The 21,722-nt window shown below is 46.3% G+C and overlaps 1 protein-coding gene across 1 annotated transcript in view; it reads right to left on the bottom strand.

Annotated features, from left to right (window-relative positions):
* Window positions 1-21,722, bottom strand: part of LOC135901500 (uncharacterized) — a 30,442-nt gene that overhangs the window by 7,937 nt on the left and 783 nt on the right. The window contains exons 2-4 of the mRNA XM_070524590.1: window positions 16,519-16,640; window positions 10,655-10,817; window positions 1,461-1,681 (exon numbers count right to left, since the gene is read on the bottom strand). Coding sequence (XP_070380691.1) covers window positions 1,461-1,681; window positions 10,655-10,817; window positions 16,519-16,640 — 506 coding nt within the window. The remainder of the gene's footprint in view (window positions 1-1,460; window positions 1,682-10,654; window positions 10,818-16,518; window positions 16,641-21,722) is intronic.

The following is a 21,722-nucleotide window of genomic DNA, read 5'->3' as shown; positions in this document are numbered from 1 at the left end:
GGACCTATTCCTTCACGCTTATGGTCAGCCAATAAAACATAAACCGAGCGATGTTGGCTCTCTCTTCACCTGAACAAGTCAATTTGTACGTGGCGGTCACGTCAAATGGAACATATCTCGACATGTTATATCAATTTTAAGGTTGCTTGACGTTGCCGTGTTCTTAACATATAACACTTCTTATGCTCCTCATTAGTGATATTATTCTTCGTGAATTTCTTATTATATCCGGCATGCTTCTCGATATGAAACCATCGGCATAATAGCTACACAAATATTATGTGTTCTTAAGATAAAAAATTTTTATGGTGCTAATTAGTAATTTCCTTCTTGATAATTTTTTAAAATAAGTTTAACGTGTTTTTGCTATGATACCACCGCCATATCATATTTGCAACTACGCAAATATTATGTGCTCTTAAAATAGAACAGCTCGTGTGCTCCTGATTAGTGATTGACTACTAGGCGAATTTCTGTTTTTATTTATTTTTAATGTCTCTCGGTATGAGATCGCGGTCATTATTGAATACGCAAATATTACCCACCTTGCAAGCAACTTTGTACATAACCTACCACCACACTAACTCTAGGTTCAAGTTTGTGGATAACCGATAAAATATAAAACGATGGATCTCGCCTCTCTGCTGTACGACTCAACAAAACAATCTGTACTAGTCTGTAACACGAAGTGGCAGATATTTAAAAGCGCTATCAACATGCTAAGGTTACTTGACGCATACATATTGAAGAAGAAAGGGAAAAAAGCAGTGTCAAACAAAAAATGGGGCAAGAAAAAAACGTGTTGAAGGCCAGCAGATTCCGCGGCACCAAAGACACAGAGAGGAGTGGCTTCAGGCGCATACCTGTGGGGCTCAATGTGAATAAGTGTCAAATACTTCACCTAACACTAGCTGAGCTGCGTAATTTGCAACTTGTTAGCTAATCTGTATTTCTATGTACTGCTTCTTTCTTTGTTCGATTAGAAAAAAGCACGACTGCTGCTGCCTCTTCCACAGGAATGATTCCACAATTAGAAATTGTAAAGCTATGAAATGGGCTGGTAGATGCACGTTCCCCATTAATTTGCGCTGAGTATTACAGTGGGGAAAAGATGACGAAGAAGGGAATGAGGGCGTGGACGGATGAAGCGCAAGGACTGACGGACGTCCGTCTGCATCCTTCTTCTCTTTTTGTCATCTTTTTGCCACTGTAATACTCCGCGCAATGTAATCGTGAATAATTCGCATTTTTTCCGCAACCCTTGGAACAAATCTACAGGCCGCACAGTCACGCTCATAAGTCATACAGCTTCTGCGAAACAATCAATGAATTCGCATGCGCACAATTTTTTTTCAGCAAACGGAATTCACTTCAATTACCTCTGTTCCGTTACCTTAAATGTCAACTGCTACTGCCAATCGCATTGCGCATACCACTTTCAATGGAACACTATACAGCACCTGCATGCGTTCCACGCCCAGTTGTGGCAGGCCACCGACAACCGCGGCACGCAGAAATCGTCGGCGCCGGAATTCCCAGAGCTCGGGCAGGCGGGAAGGGAAGCCTCGCAGCATGCGACGCATGAATGTCCCCAGCCGCTCGGAGCAGGGGGCCGACACGTTGGAGAGCTTCGGCACCGGTTTCACGGTCGTCGATGTGGTCGTTGGCGCCGCTGTGGCCACTGCGCACATGCGAACGCAGTGACGCGACTGAGCCGAATTGAATGGACAGAGGCCGGGGGGTCGAGGTAACGATTACAGTTCACCAATCTCGTGTCGTAATTTCTTGTCCAGTCACTGCGTGGCAGCGCGCACTCAATATATTTTATTGAGATAGTTGTTTACTGCAATGTGCTCAGGGTTCAAAGGGCTGAAGGAGGGAAGGGAGAGGCACATCTTATTCACACATACAAATTTCAGATATTTAAAGAAACACTAACAATCGTGCTAAAAATATTGTAGTAAATAGGAGAGCAGGTTATTCTCAAGAGTGCTCAATGCCGACGGCATTACAGGAGAGTGCGTCATCTATGCAAGCGGTGAGGCGGGAAAGTTGGCTCTATTCTTTGGTACTATAGGGAAGAAAGTAATCATAGAGAGACGTGGAAGGCATCGCAAAAAAATCACAGAGTAGTACGATACTTAATGCGAAATTTCAGCGCCTCTGTATGCGTGTTTTCATTTCGCTATATGTTGCTTGGCGCGGACAATCTGTCTCGTGCGGCACGTTTCAAACGGAGCATAGTCTGGTGCAACTGCCTCGCTTATCCGGAGATCGTGAGAGGTGACCCGTGGGTGAAGCGTGGGCGAGATTCACAGCACGTGCCGCAGACATACCTCCGCTCATGCAGCGCTTTGTTTCCATAGAGACGGCACGCTCTACTCTGGCGCCATCCCGTACCTACCGTAACCGCAAAGCCCGTCTGCGGCACACTATACTTTTCTTCTCTTGCTTCCCCCATAACCTCCTCCTCCGCTTTCCGCCTCCTGGTTCCACTGCACCCTCCCACTCCGCTGTCCTCCTCGCACATCTTATTTTGCTCTAACGCAAGCTGAACGATAACGACGACAGAAAGGCACATTTGACGCACGCAGTGCTGAAAGGCGCATGTGACACAGCGCTGTGTGTGTCATATGTGCCTTTCTGTTGTCCTCGCCGTTCAGCTTGCGCTACAACAAAATAAGATATGGCGTACCAACAAGCCCTTATAGCTGTCCTCATCATCCTCCTCACGCTCTCTTCGTTATCGCCGCCTTTCATCTCCCGCTGCGCTCCTCGCTCGCTTTCATCCCTCGCTGTGTTCGCTCGCTCCGTTACGACGAACAACGCCTACGCTCGCCCCAGGAACGGGTGCCTAAGAGCTGCACTCTAAAGATAATGATGACTTTATATTCATGATCAGTGCGAGAGGACAAATACCACGTTTGTGATGAAAATTCTCAGTAGAATAAAGGGCAATAACTCCATGTTATTCACCGCGAATACCGCGTAACGTTTACTCCTAACACGCCTCTCAATCAATCTAGGATATCATTTGCCTATAGCCGAGTCAAGATATGCAGTGACTTCAGCTGACTCACATCGCCGAATAACCTTTATGAGCAGCCTATAAGAAATTCGCAGTACAAGTGCGCCCAATCACTGACGCAGGCACTCTATCGTGGCATGTATCATTGTTCTAAATCTTATACTTCCAAGCTTCCGCTTAGACATGGCCAGAAAAAATCCGTGCCTTCATAGTCAAGGAACTGTTTCTAGCCCTTTTCAGCTTATTTTCTATTGGATGCGTGACCTTTCGATCACCATGGTTTCTTTTCTAAAGAAGAAATAAAAATTAGGTGGGAAAAAGTTAGTTCCCCTTCTTGTGATATGGGGTAGCTGTATTAGTCGCAAGTGTACAAGAATGCTCTCTGGGATAAGGCAGTGTGCGCATGACCTCGCAGACACGGGCAATACGTGGAATCCTGGTCATGAATTCACAGCAAAATCAAAACTGTGCCGAGTGGGCTGAGTGAGAATCCATATATTTAAATATTATCGCAAGAAACACAGCCCTTAAATCCCGCACAGCACAAAGTACTGGCTACTCACATGCCGTCGATTGTGAATCAACGAAGTGTAGACACGCGATCGCGAATGGAACAAAATTTTGATAAATATGTTGCGACTTTCGCAAATATATGTATCCTGCGTGCTCAAGTTCTTCGATGTGCCTAGACGTCATGTTTCTTGCAACAGTCTTTTGGCATAGTGGTCAGTTACTCTTTCGCTCTGTTTCTTCCTGCGGCTGTTATATTACAGTGTCACTTGTCACCGAAGGCGAGATCAGCGTGAGTGCATGGAAACTGAAGGCCGGCTGTGAATTTTTGGTTAGAACTGGATACAAGAAGAGGAGCGCAGGTCAACCCTCCTAAATACAAGTGTGGGTATATATATACGAGATAGAGAGAGGGGGGGGGGGGGGAATGGAGTAGTGGCTACAAAATAAGTCACGAAATAGACGGCGCATTCATGCATACAGGAAGATTCATCATTACAACGCATCAATTTTATGGCTTACTTTCTTTGGCTTATTATGTCGCTGCCTAATTTGTTCTCGCGTAGTAATCCTTACTTTATTAAGAGCGCAGGATGAAATCCGAAAAGTTTGGCTTTCCGTCAGTTTTTGCTCCACATCACGCAAATGGTTTGCGAAGCTTGTGCCATTTTCGAGGTCAAATACGACACAACAGTGAGCTAACTATGAAGTCGTGTATCGAAATATGTAAGGCACATTATTACAAGGGAGGGAGAACATGTGAAACAACGCTTTTTTTTGTACCGAGTCTTACCGCATATATTACACGTGCCTAAGAAAAAAGTTACCCGTCGTGTTGGCGCTCTGATTTTGGCGTTACTTCCTGCAAAAACGTCCTTGTGCCGTGTACTGGATGCACACGAATGAAGCCAGCCTGGTCGAAATTAATTCGGAGAAGCCCACTACGGCGTGCTTCATAATCATATCGTGGTTTTGGCACGTAAAACCGCAGACCTTAAGAAAAAAATTCACGTTTTCTTCTAACAGGGAAACAACGTAACGCTGATAGGCAAGTCATGAACTCCTGCAATTTCTCGTGTCTGTATTAGTTCTCACGTCCCGAACTTGTGCCTAGCACAGACACTTCATCAAATCTCGGGCCATTCTTCTTTCCATAGCTTGTTGCGTCGTCCTCAATTTAAGTAGAACCCTTTTCGTAAGCCTCCAGGTTTCTCCCTCGTACGTGAGTACTGGTAAGACGCAGCTGTTACGCTGTGGCCCGATACGCTGAAAGCCAATGGCGGCCGGCGCTCGGCGCTCGTGGGCGAAAGTATGCGAGTTTTGCAGTGCGACTGTGCCCAGCTAGGCGAGTCCTGCGCTATCGTACCCGCCGGCGCGGTCGCGTTGTTGGTGTCAGCGTTTGAAGACATTATATGCGTGTTTATATATGGTCCTCCGAAATTACGACATAACGCGCGGAGTTTATATTTAAAGAGACTATAGGGTGCGTTGGCATGCAGGAATTGCTGCAGGTGCGTTGCTTAAATAAGTAATAAATAACAATTGCTAGACCATCATATGTTTCCTGTTCGTTATATCAAACGCTACCAAGCGCTATGGTTATGGTTATGGCAATTGTATATTGGAAATTATGAATGCGATGCTACATGTCACGCGTACCGAAAGCTTGAAGTATGCACGCTAATTACTACATTTGTAGAAAATAATTATGGAAATGTTAGAGAGCTCTCCAAGCCTATCATACGAACTTCGCAGGAAGCTTTCCAAGGTCTAAATGAACTCTTTGTTTGCGGAGTTCCAAAAGTGTCAGTCAATGACAGTCTTCAATACAATCCTTAGACAAGCGCTAGAAAGTATTATTCCTGCTCTGTCAGCTATGCATGCCGAAGTCCCGAATTGCTGACAAAACAATACTTTATACGAATTTTACATTTCTTTAATATGTGGTGCATTTCAGGTACACATCGTGCTGAAACTTTGCAATTTATTTCGATAAATAACGGTTATATTATTCTTAAAGTGATATTCAATGCAGCTGTTGGCGTCAGCCTTTTCTCTGACCTTTCCAATTATTTATCCCCTTCAGAAAAACGTGCGGATTCGGATGGTGCGACGAACGAAGCGACACACAGGTTAGTTGCACGAATTTTTTTCCGCACCTGTTCAGCGGCACAAAATACTTCCGTTCTTTCCACCACCGCTCTCGCTTTGAATGCTTCATAACATCTGCTTCCTTTCTAGTGTGTCATCCTCATGGGTGGCAAAGTGGAAGAAAGTGCATGTGCGTGAAGTGCCGGAATCTAGTAAGGGGCTAGAGGTAGAGAGGGCGTGGGAAACATTAGAAGAGCGTGTAAATATGTGTGTGTGTGTGTGTGTGTGTGTGTGTGTGTGTGCGTGCGTGCGTGCGTGCGTGCGTGTGTGTGTGTGTGTGTGTGTGTGTGGGTGTGTGTGTGTGTGTGTGTGTGTGTGTGTGTGTGTGTGTGTGTGTGTGTGTGTGTGTGTGTGTGTGTGTGTGTGTGTGTGTGTGTGTGTGTGTACAGTGCCACTCACGGTCACTTAAAACCACCGTCAGTTGTACTTCGCCTCTCGAGGAGACAGGACATTTATCTAGTGAGCCCCTCAACACGACATCTCAATGTGATAAACGTGTGCTTAATCTTGTGGGCGTAATGATGATGTAACGCTAACGTATTTTTCTCACATTTACCGCTATATTACCACTGATTTCTTTCTTTATTCCCTCATCCCTTCTCGTCCGTTCCGGGTATAAGGTTTTGAGGTTTTTATTATTAATCTCCAAATGGACATCTGTCAGACTAACATCCCTGCCTTTGCTTGTTTCATTCTCTCCTGCAGAAGTTGCCTCTTCGCCCTCGTCCACCAACCGAATCATAAAAGGGCTTCCTGTGATAATGCTTGTTGAAAGCGCACACAAAATAAATTTATTTTTGCACACACCGGAGCAAGCGTTGACCTACTGAAACATAGCTAGAACTCTGCAAGTGCTTCACCTGGACGGGTACGCACAGGAATGCATGCAACGGGCCGGTCTGGACGGTACGTCTCGTTTGAAACGCGACACGCGCGTTCCAGACAGTCTATGCACATGCAAACTCGTCTGGAACGCTGCTACTGCACCCTCCAGTTCCGCCGTGCCAGTGCACGTGGATGGATGGATATTATGAGCGTCCCCTTTGGAACGGGGTGGTGGGTTGCGCCACCGAGCTCTTGCTACTATACTGCCTAATATCCTACCCTTGCACCCTTCCGACGACGAGCGCCCCTCCGCGGCTCTGAGAAACATTCGTAGGAAAGGGCGCCATACTCTTCCCTGAAGAGAGATGGTGCATGGCACACTAGTCAGTGGATTCTAAGTACTCTCGCCGGGCCTTTCAAAACCACTCATGAAGCCTGAAAATCACGAAGACTTTAGCGCAGCAACTGCCTCATCGCCTGCGGCTTTAACACCGGTTTGAGGTCAGAAAACTTCATCTTTGAAGGTAATATCAGAGGCCACGTTGCAGACACGCCGGTCAGGTACGTGTTTGTACGCTGTCCAACTTGATACAAATAGAAGTTATGACTCTTTCACGTGACTTCTCAAAGCCTACGACATTGACCACAATGTGGCTGGCCTCAGCATTGTGACAAAAAAAGATACGAAATAAATATGATATGTCTTAACTTGTGTTGATCAAGCTTATTCAAGTAATAAAACTTTAGACAACCTTCAAAAAAAGAAACGTATATCAGCCTCCAGACATAAGGTTCCATAAAGAAAAACATTTATCTTAAAAGAATGTAACCTAGAGTAACGAAAGCTATTTTAGCTATAGATGAGTGTCAGGTTATGATAAAGTGTGATATTAAGAATGACATTAAGTATGATAAATCCTGTCTACGTATTTCGAATTTAACAAGATTCATTACTACACCATAATTAAGGCGGTTGCATGGACTACAAGAAAGTATAATTTAAACTGACTTTTCTATACGACAACTTCATCCTCTATTATAAAAAAATTTATTATTAGAACTTGAACATGGGTATAAACACGTATTTATTTTAGTTGTAACTCAACATTATTATATTATTCCAAGGGAGCACCATTGCCCCACCGTAAACAGGAACCCTGTCATTGCTCGTTTCTTGCCCATCGTCCACTAGTGAGTAAACGCAATTATTTCAGGAAAAAGAAAGCAAGCAAAAACTATGTGGTGGTCTTCACTGTGGGAGAATTCTGCTGTCACAATAAGTTTGTGCAAAGCCGAAGCAATTGCTCAACTGTGTTGCCTACTTGTCATGAAATTGTCTAAATTTCTTGCGCCTCATCGGCCGACTGTGTACATTGTTTGCCGAAATAAATTAATCCTAGAACCTCAGAGCTCTATCGATATCATGAAAAGTCTAAACACCGGCTGTACTGTTTCGCTTTAAGATAAGTGATTGGACTGCAAGAAAGTTTGCTACCTCTATACTGCTATCAGGGAAGCATGGAATTTGGTACTCTGTAAACGCAGAAATTATTGCAAATTGAAAGCTCTTGTTGAAATTTATGTTGACGTAAGCATTCTTTAATTGTTTCTATTGAATACTATCAGATGAGACTGATAATGCGTTCAATTTTTCTTATTTACAAGACGGGCACTTGTTTGCAGCGTCTGTCTAAGTGTAACCTCAACTTCACATAGCGTCACGGTATTCAACCTACATGCAGCGATGCCTTGTATCCCGATGAGACGATTTGTGGCGAATGAATGAAGCAGTGCGGAGCAGATGTGTATGTACAGGGATGTGGTAAACATAGTTATACACGTTTACCGCTTCAACACTTCTCACGAACATATGACCTTGGCCTCCCAGCTTGGCCTACGCGACCGCGAAAAGCACCCGCTGAGTCTATGCAGGAAAAAGTTCGCGGTCCCTTGCCAGTGTCCCCTGTCCCGTAAATATCTTTCTGCTTTTTTACCTGCACGTAGCGGCTGTGTGGGAGACCGCAAGACTGACACCAAACCCAGTGGGAGAAGCATGGAAGGTTAGTAGACCAGGGAAACTCTAATGCCAATGCATTGTTAGAACTACTGTGATTGCACTGCCTGCCGGATTGGCTAGCGCTAAACACTGCCTCAAAACTCTTGAAATTACACGTGGAAGAGCATGCATCGGTATAAGGATCGGCCAAGCGTGCCACTACCTGGAATCAACCCAGTTTTGTGTGCGCCATCTCCGCTGTAGGATAAGTTTGCTAATTACATGGACCCCGGTACCGGCCAACTTTACTCGCCGAGAAACCGACCGATGGAAATACATGGAAGCCCGGACACTATGCAAGGAAACCTTTGCTTCAATAACGTGCAGTGTGCTGAAGGCTATTGCTAAAGCAATGGTTTGTCATTGTCGGGATAGAACTACGGATAAACGTATGAAAAGGTGAATTAGTTACCTCTTTGGCGCAGCGGATCCTCGGTAGCAGTTTCTATACAGATAAAGTATAAGACGCACACCTGGATCTGGATTTCGTTCTGGCGCACCCCTGCAACCAAGCGACGCCACCCAGGCATCGCTCAGCATGGTGTACAGAAAGCTTTCATTTTTGTCAGCGGCATTACATTACGAACAGTGCTACAAAAGTGGTACACTTCGACGTACACATTTAGAATAAGTGACGTAGAAAAAGCTAATAATAATGTTACATCACATAAAAAACATTTATATAACATTACGACCATATGAAGCTCACAGGCAACGAAGTCAAGCAGAGCACGGGGGTAATTAGCGGTGATTGAAATGTAAAGGCAGAAAATTATGAGAAAAAAGGACATGAACGTGAAATAAAATATAACTTGTTGCCAGTGGGTGCCAAACCCACACCCTTCGGATTACACGTGCAAAGCGCTTTCAATTAAGTTACAGCGATGGTTATCGATCCACCCACAAACTTGGGTATTTATATGTACTAGATGTTGCTCTGGCAGTGTTAACCATCATGATAGCAAAGTACAGAACGCCGACCAAAATGGGGTTGTCAAAAAAATTTTTAAACGCTTCGCTTCCACACGCGGAAGCTTTTTTCTGTACTTGCCTGGTATGCCACACAGATACCCTTTTCTGTACTTTTCTATTATGCTGTTACTTCCCTACCAGGCGAGATTTCGTCAAACTCTTACTTTCAATGTTGACAATTAAGCGCCACTCAGACCCATGGCTGTGAGCAGTGCAGACTATTGCGAAGGGGAGAAAAGTTCAGTGCCCACCGGCGACAAGTTATCTTTTCGTCCAATTTTATTACCTTCTCCCTCGTAATTTTCTATATCTAAATTTCAACTACAGCTAATTACCCAATGCTCACCTCCGCTGTATTTCCTGTTGGCTAAATATGCACGTGATTTAAAAAACCCGAGCCCCTCGGTTTCCCCTTCTTCTCCTTTATATCCCATTAGGAACGGCATAAAAATTACCTTGAGAAGAAATAGCATAATGAAAGAAACATGCGTCACCAGGACATTCTCATTGCGCCCACATATGCTATTTTCAAAACGCGCGCGTCGGTTACAGATGCAGAAATTCTCCGTTTTTGTTTTACTATATTTAATGCAAAAATTTACAGATCGCCTACTAATTTGTGCATATTGGAGCGATGCTACTGCTGCATATCCTTTTCCTCTTTCAAAGAGGCCAAGCCTATATGCATGCATGCATATACTTCTGTGGTCACATACCTACACTTCTGTGGTTTTGTACATGAAGTATCATTCCACTCTACATGTACGCTGGGATGAAATTTACCTCTGCGTATTACTCAAGTTGCGCCCACTGCGGAAGTTTGTTTTAACAGTGGAGCGACCACACTTCCCAAAAAGCGACAGCACTGATTATTCTAAATAATTATTTTTTCCTCATCTTTAGAAAACACAGTCACCAAGACTAAGAAATATGTACACGAGTGTATTTTTGTCGCCTCAACTGTCCCTACTCGAAAATGTTTTTTTTCCTCCATGGGCTAACACAGCAGTGTTCATACACTTTGCCTTTACGTCCCGGCAAAACTCTTGGTGCATCTGCTATTCAGGGAACTTCAAAGGAAAGCCCCATTGCACTGCGGAAATTGCACTCACCTGTAGTCTCCTGCGTAGATGTAGCTTCAGTGGTGTCATTCGTCACTGGAAAATCTGTAGTAGTGGGTGTCTGAAAAAGTAATAACGGCGGTTCCCTTGCAGGGTTCTCTGTGAATATGGTCATGGAGTTCTCATTCTGCGCTTCCCTTGCCGTCACTGTTTCCTGCCTCATGGGCGGGCACATAAATTTATGCAATACCACTAATTATTACCACTACCATCACTACCATTACCACTACTACCATTACCATTACCCGCCGTGGTTGCTCAGTGGCTATGGTGTTCGGCTGCTGAGCACGAGGTCGCGGGATCGAATCCCGGCCACGGCGGCCGCATTTCGATGGGGGCCAAATGCGAAAACACCCGTGTACTTAGATTTAGGTGCACGTTAAAGAACCCCAGGTGGTCAAAATTTCCGGAGTCCCCCACTACGGCGTGCCTCATAATCAGAAAGTGGTTTTGGCACGTAAAACCCCATATATTATTATTATTATTACCATTACCACTACTGGCTAGCTCTTCTGAGCCATGAATATCGCCGTTGTTGATGCAGAACAGAACAAGTGAAAACAAAGCTACAATTTTTCCCTAACACTGGGTTCGCGCTTTCGATGAAGCTTACGACAGGAGACGCGCAACAGGAATGATTGTCCGATAACTGGAAAAAAAAAACATTGGTTTATAAATATTGTGTGTACGTCAGTGGACCCGGGATTGCCAAATTCATCCTGACTACTATCAAAGGCATCTCTCATCACACTGCGCTGCTTTACGGCGTGTAAATAGATAAATTATCACCACTGTCAAGCTACCTCCAGGTCCCTTTTGGCACTAGCAGTCATTTCTCGTGTGGCTTGTCCAATGCTACAAATAAACATCGCGTCACGTGGTGATGTCCAGAATAACCGTTGTACAATAAACTTTGTAACTATACGAAATGAATGTCTTCAAAATGTGCATTTCTTGAAAAATATCTTCCCATACACGTACATCTTGAAACAGTGTCAAAACACGCGGACAGAGTAAACCTACAAGCGTGAGTGCCACATTAAGAATTAATGCATTCATGTTCAGCAGCTTCTTAAGCATTGTTTGTGTTGCACAAGCTAGGCATTTCGTGTAGACAAGCCAGCCGTGTAGACTTTAACAAACTGTTGGTATGAGATATTCCTACTTTAAGCTCATTCTTATGGTAATTGTGATCTGTGTACGTTATAATTAGTTCAGCAGCCTCCTTGTTATGGTCTATACGGGTCAGCATAAGAAGTACTTCTGCATGGCACTGCTATGAAATATAATTAAAATTAAATTACGGTGTTTTACGTGCCAATATCACGATCTGATTATGAGGCACGCCGTAGTGTGGGACTCCGTAAATTTGGACCACCTGGAGTTCTTCAACGCGCACCTAAATCTACACGGGTTTTCACGCCTCCATCGAAATGCAGCTGCTGTGGCCGGGATTCGAATCCACGACCTGGCGCTTAGCAGCTCGACACCATAGCCACTAAGCAACCACGGCGGGTCTGGAATACAATGTCACAGTCCTGAAGGAAAAAGCAGAAAAAAGCTCCACCACTGTATTCGTTTCAGCAATACGTTCACTTATTTATGCTGAAGGCACTTTAAGTGTGCTTAGGATAACAGTTTCAACTCATGGGTTTCACGAACTATATTTCACTCACAATTATCCTCCAAGAAATTATCGCTATTCGTTGCCCCGAAATGTTGTGGCATGGAGTCAAGACATTAACTACTAATGGTGGGGCGCCTAAGAAGTCAGTCACAAAGTAATTTTCGTATGATAAATGCATAGGAAACACATAAAAATGCAACTGCTAGACGAGCGGTAAGCGAAAGAACCTGAAGAAAAATTCATAGCGGCAACGCGCTAAATACGTCGCTTTTGCAAGGATCATCGTACAAAGACCCTGTCTGTGCATTTGCGTACGTCGTGATTGCAGCAAATGGTTCCACTGCAACGGACTCCTCGTCGAACCTTGTTACAGCTTGTTAAAGAAATATTGTTACGATATTGTTATTGTTAAATATGAAAAGCTATATACAAGTATATTTACAACGTAATACGCCGCACTTGGCCAAGAGGCAACAGCCCGCGCTAGCCTCCAATCGTTGTCGTCGTCTTCTTACTGCTCGCCTCTTCGTCATCGGTAATACTATTCCGTAGCACTACCCCCGGCGGCAAAAGCGCCGTCCCGGAGCGACTAAAGGCCGGACTTGGAAACAGTGTAGTAGGCCTTGAGCCTACTGACGTGCACCACATCACTGGGTGCCACAGTAGATGACGAGGTTGAGCTCACAGGGGCAATTTCGTACGTCACAGGCGTCACCTGGTGCAGCACGCGGTAGGGCCCTGTGTATCGCGAAAGGAGCTTTTGTGAAAGTCCGACGTGACGAGAGGGCGACCACAAGAGCACGAGCGCACCAGGAGAAAACTGTACGTCACGGTGGCGGGCGTTGTACTGACGCTGCTGAGTGGTTTGCGAGTCCGTCAGTCGAGCACGGGCAAGCTGGCGTGCATGGTCGGCGAGAGCGATGGCGTCGCGCGCATACTCGCTTGTTGAGATCGAAGCAGGAGGAAGTGCCGTGTCAAGGGGCAAGGTCGGTTCGCGACCGTAGAGCAGATAAAAGGGAGAAAATCCGGCGGTGTCGTGCCGGGAAGAATTATAAGCGAATGTGACGTAAGGAAGGGCAATGTCCCAGTCGCGGTGGTCCTTGGAAACGTACTTTGACAGCATATCGGTAAGAGTACGGTTTAACCGCTCTGTCAGGCCATTGGTTTGAGGATGGTATGAGGTAGTCAGCTTGTGTTGAGTGGAGCAGGAACGTACAATGTCGGCGATAACTTTCGAGAGGAAGTTACGACCACGGTCAGTGAGCAGCTGTCGCGGGGCGCCATGAAGTAAGATAATGTCACGCAAGAGAAAGTCCGCGACGTCAGTGGCGCAACTGGTAGGGAGAGCCCGCGTGATAGCGTATCGGGTGGCGTAATCAGTTGCGACGGCTACCCATTTGTTCCCAGAGGATGACGTGGGAAAGGGACCGAGGAGGTCTAATCCAACACGAAAGAACGGTTCCACAGGGACAGTGATCGGCTGGAGATGACCGGCAGGTAGCACCTGAGGTGTTTTCCGACGCTGGCAGGTATCACAGGCAGCAACATAGTGTCGGACGGAGCGAGCGAGACCAGGCCAATAGAAGCGGCGGCGGACGCGGTCGTACGTGCGGGTTACGCCAAGATGTCCTGCAGTAGGTGCGTCATGCATCTCAAAGAGCACAGTCTGTCGTAGATGTTTTGGCACGACAAGAAGAAGATCAGATCCGTCAGGGAGGAAGTTCCTTCGGTACAGAATGCCGCCCTGGAGGACATATCGGCGAACGGATGCGTCGGTAGGTGTAGAGCGCAGACGCTCGTTGAGTACTCGCAGCGATAGGTCTCGGTACTGCTCATCGGCGATGTTAGCGAAGGCAGACACAGAGAAAATGCCGTCGGCGGTACTACTGTCGGCGTCGTCAGGCTCGTCTACCGGGTAGCGAGATAGGCAGTCAGCGTCCTTGTGTAGTCGGCCAGATTTGTAGGTGACAGAGAACGAATACTCTTGGAGGCGTAAGGCCCAGCGACCAAGTCTTCCTGAAGGGTCTTTCAATGAGCATAACCAACAAAGCGCGTTATGGTCTGTGATAACGGAAAAGGGTCGGCCATATAAGTATGGGCGGAACTTGGCAACCGCCCAAACTAGGGCCAGACACTCACGCTCAGTGATGGAATAGTTGCGCTCCACGGGTGAGAGGAGCCTGCTGGAGTAAGCGATAACACGGTCGTTGCCGCGCTGGTGTTGTGCCAGTACTGCGCCAATTCCGTGACCGCTGGCATCAGTACGAACTTCGGTAGGCGCAGAAGGATCGAAATGGGCCAGAACGGGAGGCGTTGTGAGAACGTCGATTAGATGCGAGAATGCAGAGGCCTCGTTATCACCCCACTGGAAAGGGGCGTCTTTCTTCAAAAGCTCGGTTAGTGGTCGTGCTATGGCCGCGAATTTTTTCACGAAACGGCGGAAGTAGGAACAAAGGCCGATGAAGCTGCGCACATCCTTGACACACTTCGGAACAGGAAAGTGCGTAACAGCATGGATCTTGCCTGGGTCCGGATGCACTCCGTTCGCGTCAACGAGATGCCCAAGGACGGTAATCTGGCGACGGCCGAATTGGCACTTCGATGCGTTCAGTTGCAGACCGGCGCGACGAAAAACGTCCAGGACTGCCGAGAGGCGCTCGAGGTGCGTAGCGAACGTTGGGGAGAATACTATGACGTCGTCCAAGTAGCACAGGCATGTGGACCATTTGAAACCATGAAGAAGGGAGTCCATCATGCGTTCAAAAGTGGCAGGAGCGTTACATAGACCAAACGGCATCACTTTGAATTGATAAAGACCGTCCGGAGTTACAAAAGCAGTCTTCTCGCGGTCGAGATCGTCCACAGCAATCTGCCAGTAGCCGGAGCGGAGGTCAATAGAAGAGAAGTAGCGAGCACCATGGAGGCAGTCAAGGGCGTCATCGATCCGAGGTAGGGGATACACGTCCTTTTTGGTAACCCTGTTAAGGTGCCGATAATCGACGCAAAAGCGCCATGAGCCATCCTTCTTTTTTACCAGTACAACCGGTGACGCCCATGGACTACATGACGGTTCTATAATGTTATTGGCAAGCATTTTGCGAACTTCAGCGTGAATAACTTGACGCTCAACCGGTGACACTCGATACGGGCGGCGATGAATAGGAGGGGCATCGCCGGTATTAATGCGATGTTTAACAGTTGTAGTTTGGGCCAAAGGACGATCGTTAAAGTCAAAAATATCGTTGTAGGAAAACAGAACGCGGTAGAGCTCACGAGCGTGCTCGGACGGCATGTCGGGCGCAATCATTTTCTGTAAGTCGGTGATGGTGCAAGTTGTCGACTGAGATGGTAGAGGAGGATCGGCCGAATTGCTGTCTACCTCAATAGATGCTATTGAGTGATCTTCGAATGAGCAAAGCTGGGACACAGACATCCCGCGTGGCAGCACTTGTGTCGTCAAGCCAAAATTGACCACTGGCAGGCAGACGCAATTAGCCGTAATAGATAAAACGGTATGAGGTACCGTGATCCCGTGTGTAAGGAGGACGTCTTGTATAGGAGCCGCGATATAGTGACCGTCGGGCACTGGTGGGGATGACACTAGGTCAACGTAAGTCAGTGCCGTAGGTGGCAAGCGAACAAAGTCGGCGGAACTGAGGCGACTGGGGTGTGGTTCAGCAGGATCCAGAACAGGCAGGTCAAGGCGGAGAGTACTGGCGGAACAATCAATGAGAGCAGAATGTGCGGAGAGGAAGTCTAAGCCGAGGATGATGTCGTGGGGACAGTGGGCGATGACTGTGAATAGCACGACTGTTGAGCGATCGGCGAAGGAGACGCGGGCGTACAGGGAACGTCCACCTCCACCAGATATGTTACGTAAGAAGACGCAAATGAAAAGCTATATACAAGTATATTTACAACGTAATACGCCGCACTTGGCCAAGAGGCAACAGCCCGCGCTAGCCTCCAATCGTTGTCGTCGTCTTCTTACTGCTCGCCTCTTCGTCATCGGTAATACTATTCCGTAGCAATATGAAGGCAAAATAAGAGACCTCAGATATACACCATTGAATGTTGTCTTCGTAAATGCAATAAGGAATGCATTCCTATTTCAATTGACAACATATGTTCGATGTGTGTCACCAGTTATAGGCTGCGACTCCACAGAACACAAAATTCGGAAGCGCTTTTGTTCTGCTTTCTTGTGCAGGAAAGCACAAGTTCTTACCTCTGGTGTGCTAAATGGTGGGGACTCTGTCGTCGCCTCGGCAAAGATGGTTGTGGGGGTGGCCTCGGAGCTGCTCGACGGCAGAGTAGTAACTTGGACATCGCTTGCAGTTGCAGGCAACTCTGTTAAAGTGCATAGAAGCGCCAGGCACAATATGGTTTCAGGCACCGATTTCACAACGACAGAGCGCGAGGTACTATGACTACAGTGACGTTCTTTTTTTCTGTTCGCAACCTATGATGCAATATGCATTCTCACTAATAAAATTTGCGATTCCTGATATGATTACAGGAGCTTATCAAGGGTTATGAAAAGAGGAAAAAGTATGACGTTCACTGTGTTATTGCTTGTATGAATAACAGCACTCTCAATCTTGTTTTGAAAGCATTTTGAAAAAAAATTGGAGTACAACAAAGTCCGCATACGCAGTCCGTCCGCACGTAGCGGGTCTAAAATTAGGTAAATCTTAGGTTTTGCATGCCGAAACTACGATCTCGTTACGAAGCGTGCCGTAGCCGTTGGGGGAGGGGGGGGGGGGCTACTCCAGATTAATTTTGGCCACCTTGGGTTTTTTTTGTTAAAGCCAATAATTGTTGGGCCAACTGGCCCAACAATTATTTCTTGTTGGGATTCTTTAATGTGCAGCTAACTGTAAGTGCACAGGCATTTTTGCACATCAGCCCTCAGCTTAGATCTAACCTGTGTCCTTGAGCTCAGCGGCGCAATGCCATAGCCGCTGGTCTACAGCAGCGGATAATTGGTGAGTTTCTGCAGAGCCCTCAACAAACAACTGCAATAGCGACATTATGAAAACCACTTCATTTTATGTGTCTCCGTAAGCAGAACAGCCATACTGGCAGCTTTCGTAGAAACTGACATCATGGGTTTTTCTAGTCACCCAGACGGAGATTGGCTGCCACTCATGTGATACTATCTCAAGTTTTTTTATTATTACTTTTATTGTTCCTGTAGCGTTTGCCAAGCTCGACGTTCTCGGTCAACATTGGTTCATAAATCGAATAGCCCTAATCAAAGAATATATTTTACTACTATCTTAAATTTTTCATATTTATATTGGCAACAATACAGAAAAAAACTGGAATATTCTCTTTCTGTGTGTTTACCCCCCAAAACAAAATTATAACTGCAACATTGGGCATAGCCGTTCACTAGTTTACCATCTGCCATTCAGTCGTTTCACTGTGGGTGGTAAAGGGGAACGATGTACACGGCGTTGTGTGTGCATGCTCAGAGTCGGCTACGCTTACAAACTCTCACCGAGGTAAGCAGGTCGCATTTACGCCTTCCACTGTCATTTCTTTAATTGACAAGGTTACGATATATCTGTAGTGCAACAAAGGCTGAACTTACAGAGAAACGTGTGGAACCGCTGGAAAAGCTGTCTTGCGTCCGACAAACTCAAGGTCGCGAATCTCAAGCGTCAGGTGCGCAGAATGCGTTGCTGTGCGAAAATGCGTCTCACGCGCCGCGGAGTGCACCCACTTCATCGTCAGAACTTGAGCGTCCTCTCGTTGAGCAATGGGCCAACAGTAAATTGCAAAGTTTGCATGCCAACAACAGCGCCGCAACGCATAGCCCCGCAAGTGGAGCAAGCCGCAATGCCATTTCACTCCGCGGGAAATTTACGCCTGATCTTCAGCCGCAAGTGTTCGGCTTCTCACCGAACTGGGCACCGGGGGTGTTTTAAAGAAAGCAGAAACGTGCGCGCTTCTCTGCACGCGCACAGCCGTGGACGCGGCCTGGCTCTACACTTTATGGCCTACACAAAGCTTTGATACTGACATACTGACATAATGACACAACGCTTTGATGCGATGACATTTTTTTGCGAAATTCTGCCCTGTGGTGTCATGATTTCGCCGTTTTACCCAACCATAGGCGTAGCGCCTCCTGGTCACCGACGTTACTCATTGGCCACGCTAAGATTTTCTTGTGGTTGAGCGTCCCGAAGCAGCACACGGGTCAGAAGGACCTCAGGGGGAGGGGGGGGGGGGCGATCGGGAATAACTATGACCATAAGGGGTCATTTACCTCGGCGCATATGTCTAAGCACACTAGCGTTGTTGCGTACCGGAAGGCAGCTGCTGCGACTGGAAATCGAAGGGCTCCGCGACTTGATGCTCAGCAACCGAACGCCATAGACACTTAACCACCACGTGAAACAGCTTCACTTCTTTGTCACAAGTTCAATAGCGCAGCAAGCGCTTAACGAGGTTCTACAGCTCGAGGCACTTGGGGGCGTGCTCAAGTTGCAGGGGTTCGAAGACTGTGCACGTGAGCCCCAGTGGACGGTCGCAAGTTGGGCCTCACGATCACGCTTTTACGTGTCCCACAGGTATTACCATAGGTGGCAAAAACAAGGCACCAATAAAAAGCACAATAACGTACGTGTCTCTAACTTTCCCAAGAGCTGAGAAGGAAAGCAGAATTAAAGTTCATTTCCGTATTTCAGGCTTCCTTTGATCGTAGTTCCGTCGATTCATTTTGTTTTACTATTATTATTTGTTCTTGATACCGCGACATAGTTTCTCTCACTTCTAATTTTCGCTATCAACGCCTGCTTTACTCTGTCTTTAACTTGAATGTAGATTTACTCGTCTTAGAAAGAGGTTTTGTTCCGTTTTGTTTTCATTTCTTGTCATAGCGGTTGTAATCGCATGGTTTTCGTCAAATTAAAAAAATATATAGTTTTCGTACCAAAACCACGACATAATTATGAGGAAATTTGATCCCCTAATGCGGCAGCCGTGGCCGGAATGCAATCCCGTAACCTCATGCTTAGCAGCCGAACACCATAGCCACTAATCAGCCATGCATGTCGGGTGTCAAATTTTTCGTTCTGTAGTTATCTGATGTTTACATGCCCCTCTGCCCCTCTCCTGTGCCGCACATGTACTGTGTTAGGCGGTGTGGAGAAAATAAATTAATTTAAATTTAATTAACGTTGTTATCTTATACTATGTTCTCTTTTTTTTTCTATATTCAAGGAACGAATCGTCAAACCATTACAACGAGTTTCTTCCATGTTTCCACTTAAAACGCCACAATTAGAGTCAGAATTCTCGCTTGTCGCTCTCTGTGCGGGGACGCTCGGTTGCGTATAAGCAATAAGAATCCCTGAGAAGCAATGAGTTCGCCTTGACATTGAGTCAATCAAACATGTGGATCGATTAGATTACAACATTCTGTCTTCCTTCCTTTTCTCTTTGCGCAAATACAGCAGACAGCCTCGTTGTATCAGAAGAAGCGTAAACGGTCCCTTTTACTCACCGGCGCCGAAACAGCAGCAGCAGCAAGAACAGCACAACAACCACCACAAGGACAGCGCCGATGTCATCGGCCGGGATCGCATGTTCGGCCCCGAAAGAACACCTCCGGAAGCAGTGTCTCCCCGTTCGACGGCCTCGCCCGAGTCCTTGGCCGTTTAACCCCGCCCGGTGGCCGCCGCATCCGACCTGGCACGACCGCCTCCCTCTCTCCTGCGCGCCGCCGCTAGTCTTTCGTGGTGTGAGAGTGTCAAGTGCCTCCAGTTGAGGCCGTTTCCTTTTTCCTTATATATGCAAGTTTTGTCGGACATTACGGCGCATCAATGGACCTCACGCGGCTCCCGCCACTAGTTCGCCAGGGTAGAAAATTTCGTTCGGAGTGCGTTTAGTAAACCGAATTCATAATGCCGAGTGCAGATCTGCCCCCCTTAACTATTCACAAATGACTGGTTCCTTCCTTTTCACCGGGTCAATTTGTAGCTTAGATTAGCAATAGCCACCGGTGTTCATGGTGAAGCGAAAACCTGCGTAAAATATATCTTTTACTGCGACTATTTTCGAGGGAGAGAGGGAGGGAGAGAGGGCAACGGAAACAATACACTTTGCAGCAACCTAGGCACCTTACTTTTAGTCCACGATGTAATTGGCCAGAAATTGAATCGGGATACTTAACTAAAACTAACTGATGCGGTAAAGCTAAGCTAAACCTTGAGCGCAGTGAACTACAGATAAAGGAGATATTACGTCGGTGGCAGTTCTATTCAGACAGGACTATATGAAGATAAATACTATCCCACAATCACTTCACAGGGACTCAAGTTAGAGGAGTCCAAAGTTGAAGGTTCTTGTAGTTATTTAGCAACTCACAATACAGGAATTTCATAATTGGAGCCTTTGGCATTCATGGCAGATGGACTCATGCCGCTTGCATGTTTCTAATTTATGCTTTTCTGGCGCCCGAAACAGCCATCGGAACATTCACATACACGTTAACCTAGGTCAGGACGTCTATTCCCTCATGTTCCGTTTCGTAAGCTCGCCTATTTTATCATCCCGTCTTGTATAGAGTCAGTTGACAATCAATAAATAGCTTTGTTACGAAAAAAAAACATTGTTTGTTCTCTAAGAAAAATATCAATGCAGTAAAATTCGACTAGTGAATACTATTAGTTCGCAGTCTTGCATTTTTGCAACGCCTCTCTCATTATATCTGCATGACTGCCACTGCCCATCGGAGACGGCAAACGCGAAGGTCGCTAGCTGGCCACTTTCAATCAGTGCACAAAACTTGTCCCTTGGTATTTCCGCTTGATCGTCGCTACCTGGGCATGGCGGCACAAACAGCGCCATATTCCCGCCTTTCGCATCTCATTTCTATATATATATATATATATATATATATATATATAAACGCAAAGAAAGGGGGTTAACCGAGGGGCCCGATTTTTATTAGTCATACTACATATCTATTAGATCGCTACCTGAACGCATCAATGTTGCTGGGTTCGGCTCCCACCTACGGTAAGTTGTTTTTTGATCCACTTTATTTTCCACTAATTTATCGTTTCTTTATTTCATTTATTAAGCACAAGTAATTTCCCCTATGTAGTCCTTCGTGTCGGTGTTTCTTGGCGTCTTATGATATGACTATATATATATTCTCACGTGGTGGTGGCGTCAAACAACACAGTAGCAATACTGTGAAACACAATACTAGCTTTTATTGGGCGAACATGTGCCCTCAAAAGCAGGCTACACTCAAAGAACAACGATAGCGGCGAACACACTCGGCGATCGTCGAAAATCTGATCAGCGCGTCAAGCACGTCGGCTTTTATACACCAGTCGTCGAATGTTCCAGACTAATCATTGAGACCCGCGTGCCTTCCACAAAGTCCTACACCATTCGCGCAAGGCG

This window comes from Dermacentor albipictus, chromosome 8 (genome assembly GCF_038994185.2).
Source record: "Dermacentor albipictus isolate Rhodes 1998 colony chromosome 8, USDA_Dalb.pri_finalv2, whole genome shotgun sequence".
Taxonomy (NCBI): domain Eukaryota; kingdom Metazoa; phylum Arthropoda; class Arachnida; order Ixodida; family Ixodidae; genus Dermacentor; species Dermacentor albipictus.
This window is presented reverse-complemented; position numbering and strand designations above follow the sequence as displayed.